General features: G+C 34.6%; 1 protein-coding gene across 1 annotated transcript; it reads left to right on the top strand.

The window, feature by feature from the left end:
- The first annotated feature begins 847 nt into the window (after positions 1–847).
- On the top strand, positions 848–5,570 carry LOC117173373 (putative uncharacterized protein DDB_G0290989). Its single transcript, XM_033361893.1, has 6 exons — positions 848–919; positions 1,877–2,050; positions 2,202–2,450; positions 2,734–2,861; positions 2,931–2,973; positions 5,481–5,570. The coding sequence occupies exons 1-4, from the start codon at positions 862–864 to the stop codon at positions 2,838–2,840; spliced, it is 588 nt and encodes a 195-aa protein (XP_033217784.1). The 5' UTR covers positions 848–861; the 3' UTR covers positions 2,841–2,861; positions 2,931–2,973; positions 5,481–5,570.
- Positions 5,571–5,905: the final 335 nt, after the last annotated feature.

Here is a 5,905-nt window from a genome sequence, read left to right on the forward strand (position 1 = left end):
TTTCTGTTCGGATTAGGAAACAAGACTGAACTAACCCTGAAAAAGGATGTGTTCTTTTTGGCACTCTTGAAACCACTAAGCTGATCTTTATTGTACCCTGTCTGGATTTCCACAAAAGTCCTACCGATTAAGGAATCTAATCGGTTTGATTTGCAATTTCCAATAAATGCTGACCAGGTTTCAATCGGCTTCTGTTTGGATTTCTAAACAAAATCCAAATACCCTGGCGACTGATGGATTCAGTTTTCAGTTTCCAACAGAAGCTGATCTGTTTCCCGTTGTGATTTCCAAACAAAAGCCATCAACCCCTTCTTGCGATGGGTTCCATTTGGAATTTCAAGAGATGCTGAAGTTGTTTCTTTTAACGAAGCTTCGAAGCCTAAGATAATTAAAGTACCAATAGGCACTAGGATCTATTCAGATGCATGTGCCAATTCAGTAACCTACTTGGATTTTCAAACTAAATTTGAGTTGGATTCTGTTTATATTTCCAAATGAAGTTCTACTGACGAGGCACTAAATTCCTGCTATTTTTGAGATCTATATTTGATATTCCAAAATCGTAACATCGCACTGGAATTCCAATTCTAATCCGACCTTAGTTTTCAATTTTTGTTGCTTCTAATCGTCACGCGTATCGTTAGATCTTGGCCACACGTGACTCAAACATTGTCAAGGAAAGTAAATAAAGTTTGAACATTTTGCAGCAATAAAACTACGCTTTGCGAAATGATTTATTTTCTCGACTCGATCTAGCCGCCTAAATCGGTGTAAACATCTGTGTCAAAAATAATGGATAGTACATATCTTATCAGATACAGCTCAGGAAAGTCTTCAAAAATTAGATTTGTCTATAGCAAAATGAAATTTTTTGATTGTTTTCTGCTCTTCACGTTTGTGATATTTCTTAGTTTTGTTCGTAAGTTACATATTATATTATAATATCAAATTAATCATATATTAAAATACACAGTATCCAGAAATCGACTGTATTCAAAATTAGCACTGTGCTTTGAAAAAGTTGAAGCATATGTTATATTATCATTGTAGTAGCACAGTAGGGTGGTTGTATATTTGCCGAAAAAAAATTCTCTATTTTTTTCTACCAACATTAACCTATGTACCTCGGCTTTTAAAATAAACATGGTGTTTTAAATGGGAAAATTCGGTTTTCGAAAAAATGGTGACAACATGTACTTCTCATTACCTTTTTTTAAATTTAAGTTTAATTCCATTTCAAGGAGTGTTTAAGGAATAATTTTTAACCAATGACTTTTGATTTTAACATACTCAATCCCCTTATATTATACTCGTAAAATTTCCCAGAACTGCAAAATAGCAAACACTTCTTTAAACAAATAATAACTGTTTAAATAATTGAAAATTAATTAAAGAATACTTCAGCATTTATTATTTAAATAATAAAAACAATTTCGGTTGGTATTATAAGTTGGGATATTTTCCTGGTATAATACGACGGGATTAAAGAGGTCAAAATCAAAAATTGCTGTTGTAGAAATTATTCCTTAAACATTTCTTACGAGATGATTAGTCCGCAGCACTTGCAGACATATTTTCAAATTAATTGCACAAATGCTTTATGTCCAAAGTCTTATGTAGGTATTTAGTTCATGTAGATTTAAAGTTCACTTAAAATAATGCGAAAGAAATACTGCTTCCATTGTAGCATATCTTTAAAGCCAGAGAACCCGACTGCAGCCCTTATAGCAGTCGTACAAAACTTGCGCCCATCTGAAGTTACGATTTAATTATAAATAGTTGTAATTCCCCTTAGGATACATTCATTTTAATCAAAAACTTTGGGTATCATTTGAACAAATTCCTTATTTAAAAAACCCTTTGTTTTTTTGTACAGGATCAAGTTCACAACCGTCAGGTCGTAAAGTTCAACGTGGATTGCGCCTGATAAGGCGCATGCACCCTGGAAGACATTTTAGGGAACTCGCAATAGTTGATGAGGAAATGAGTATTGAGCACCCACTTACTCGGCAAGAAAGGTTAATGATCCAAGAGCACCACCGTATCCCAGGTACATATTCGAATAGTGATTTTCAGCTTTTAAAGTAAAGAGGGATCGGCGAACCTTGAATGCCCATAAAAAATATTCCTCTGAATCAGCCCCTTAGTCAATTTATTGAATCTTTAAACTATTAATCACTATATTTTTCTTATACGATTAGATCGACTACTGCGACCACAACAAGCATCGCCACGCCAACAACCAAGGCCGTGCCAACAGCAAACACCACGCCAACAAACAAGACCATGCCAACAATCATGGCTACGTCAACAACAAACGCCCAGTCAGCAACCAACGCCATGTCAACAAACAACAGTCCATTTCAAAGATGGTGATTTCATGTACCGTGGTCCATTTCCTATTGGAAAGGTCAAAGGTGGAGCTATTTATGAGCATCCAGTTCGAAACGGTAATTTATCAACTAAAATTCAATCTGAAACATATATTAGATAGTTTTGCTTAAAAAGTCTAATGATCCTTCCTAATTATGGAGGATCATATTCTTGAATCAAAGAATGATGATTAGCGTCTCATGTTGACGGGGAAACCTTACGGAATGTTATCTTCAGATGCCCTCTATTGAAAAAATCTTTCTAGATCCTAGCTGTCTCTTGCCTCTGGAGTGCTTGATAAAATAGCGATTCTTCTGAAACTTAAAATTAATTAAAGATTATTTTCCCTCTCGTGACTAGGTCAACAAAAGATAGTCGAGCCTGAAACTGGTGATAAGTTGCTGCACAGTGGAGCCTGTATTGGAAAGTACGATAATGGATGGCAGCGTTTCTATCAGCAGGGTTAACATGCATTTCTCGTTCAGCGGGTAATTTAAGAACTAAAATATAATCTAAAAAAAATTCAAGATATTAATAAATCTATTTATTTGCTTAAGGAAATGAGCTGGTGAAGCCTTTTTCAACAGATTACCTGTAAACGTAAATATACATTAAACATAATCTGTTTAGACTATAAATGGCTTTGCACATGTACCGTAGACTAGAGCGTATACAAAAATTGAATTTTTGGCTTTCGCTTTAGGTAAAGCTAACAAGGTTTTAATTCCAATCAGGTTATCAAAGTGTGTTTCCAAAAGGAGAATTTATGCGAAAAAAAATATCACTCTCCACTGCTCTGCATTCAGATACAATATACATTTTTACCGCTTTCGTGCATCAGGAATAACCATGTTTTGGCTTGTAATAGTTACGAATATATAATATTTTGCGAATTTTACGATTATCTGTCACTTTAAGACGTACACAGGAAAACAGGATATCTTTCCATTGGGTCAATTCTAAGAATGTGGATACAATTTGCATTTACTACTACTTATCCGGATTAGAAATGACCATTTTTAAGCTTGTGATAGTTAAAAATATCTTATATTTTGATCCTTTTGCAGTAAAGAATCTGATATTGTTTCCTGCTTTTATATACAACGACCACGCGCGTACTGAAGACATTTCTTTTTAGGACTCATCTTTCTCAGAAGTTATTTTGTTACCCACCAGAAACTTTTTAGCCCTACCCAAAAATGAAAGCAAAATATTTAATTTTTTCTATACGTCCTACCCTATTGAAAAATCCTATGTAGGAAACTATATAGGATACTATATAGTAATTAAGTGGGATAATGGTCGTGGGAGCTAAAGTGTAGGCTTTGGGTCCACTCCGTCAGCTTGCGGGTTCGATTCCCTCCTCGCACTCTTGAAGAGCCTCGGCGGCCCATGCGGTGAAACACTAGCCTAGCAAGGGAGTTGTCATCTCCGGAGAGTCGTGGGACCGGTACCTCTAGAGAAAAAGGTTTTTCTCTAAGTACGTAAAGCTGTTGCTCTTGGTGGTTCACAACCTACCTTAAACTGTAGGTCCCCCTTTCACCACCAAGTAAGTATGTGGGGGCGTGTAAAGGAATAAAAAAGAAGGTGCAAGAAAAATGTAAACCCTTAGGGGAAACCTTAGAAGCTTCCATTTCACTATTTAGTAATTTGAGACCGGACCCTGTATAGTTTTCCATGTTGTTTCCAATATAGTTTTCTACATAGTTCTCTATATAGTTTCTTATAAAGTTTTATAGTATGGCCTTACACGCATAACTATGCTTAAACCTAGGTTGAGACGGAGGTCCAAAAACGTTAATTGAGATATCATACATCAAAAAAGCAATGGCAGTTGCCAGGCTGCCGCCACCTCGCCAATTAGTGCGAGGTTTGAACTTGAAGCATTCTTATATCTTTGATGATTAATCTCAGTTGCGATAAAGTCTAGCACTAGCGCTGGACGCCGACCAAATGCGGAAGTAATACTATCAATCGGCCTGCGCGACTGATTAGTAGCAGGAAACCAAAATTAGTATCCCACTCAATATGAAGACGATATCATTGAGAGTTTTATATTGTAATTGAACTTGAAAAAGTGGAAATTATTATATTTTTTAAATCATTTAGACTTTACAGCCAAAAATGTTTTCAAAACAGCGAAACGGCTCTCTTGTCATATTAAAGAAATATGGAGGTCATTTCCTATTGAATACGCCGAATCCCTTACCGAAAACATGCCTAGGAGGTGCCAAGCTATTTTGGACAGTGATGGAGATTGGACGATGTATTAAGTAAGTTTGCTGTAGCTCTTTCAGTGACCTTTAATTTAAAAAAAAGAAAAATTAAATATCTTTTATGGTTTACGAATACAATACAATTCTACTTTTTTAAGTTCAATTGCAATTGAAAGCTCTAAATTATATCATATTTATAATGATTGGGATACTAATTTAAATTTCCCGCTACTAATCAGTTGCGCAGGTGAATTAATAGTATTAGTTCCGCATTTTGTCAGCGTGCAGCGCTAGTACCTTTTCTCGCAACTGAGATTAATCGTCGAGAATATAAGAATGCTTGAAGTTAAAGCCTCGGACTAATTGGCGAGACGGCTGAACCCTGGCAACTTCCATAGCTTTTTTGATGTCTGATATGTTAATTAACGTTTTCAGACTTAATAAAATATATACATTTTTTCTCTTCACGAATTATTAAAAAAACCGAATTATTTTTCACTAGTATTTCAATTTTTCAATAAACCAACAATTTTAAAATACATTTATATGTACAATCGATTCCATACTCGATTCTATTTACTGTAGCTTTTTCCATTAAAAACACTGAATTATCTATAAAGATGTGTCACATTAATTTACTTTTATTAAAAACAAAAAAATGTCGGCGGACATGAACCTATGTTTTAACCTAGATTTAAGTATAGCTATGTGGGTAAGGCCATAATATAAAACTACATAGGAATCTGGTCTCAAATTACTATGTAGTTTCCTATATGGTTTCCTATATAGTTTCGCTGATAGTTTCCCACATAGTAGTTTAAAATAGTAGTTTAAAATTTTATACGTATTTTTGAATTGTTTATATAATAAAATTTATATTTTTTCTTATAGAATTAAGTGAGGAAAGAGAGGAAAGACAACTCCAACAAGAACAATGCTAGCTAGCCCTTCCAAAAGGTCGAAAAATTTAAATATCGAAAGCCCATGCTGCGTGGAAAATTAAAAGCTATACAAAATATTAAACTAATATGATGAATAAAACGATTCAACATGGACAGAAATTCTTTTTTGACAATCACATGAATAAAATCTCACGTTTCCCTTAAAAGTTTTCTTTATTTATTCGTCATACCACAATAATGACCCTCCATATCAGATCCAGAAACTTTTTAATTTAACACAAACACGAGCCAGCGAAAGATCTCTAAGGTCGGCAATTATCGGCACCAGAGGATATATGTAAGTCACATATCCAGCCAGATAGATCTATTACTTTATGTTTGGTGTTTGTTTGAATCGATCAAAGAAATGGCGAT

Source organism: Belonocnema kinseyi, chromosome 5 (genome assembly GCF_010883055.1).
Source record: "Belonocnema kinseyi isolate 2016_QV_RU_SX_M_011 chromosome 5, B_treatae_v1, whole genome shotgun sequence".
In the NCBI taxonomy this organism is placed as follows: Eukaryota; Metazoa; Arthropoda; class Insecta; order Hymenoptera; family Cynipidae; genus Belonocnema; species Belonocnema kinseyi.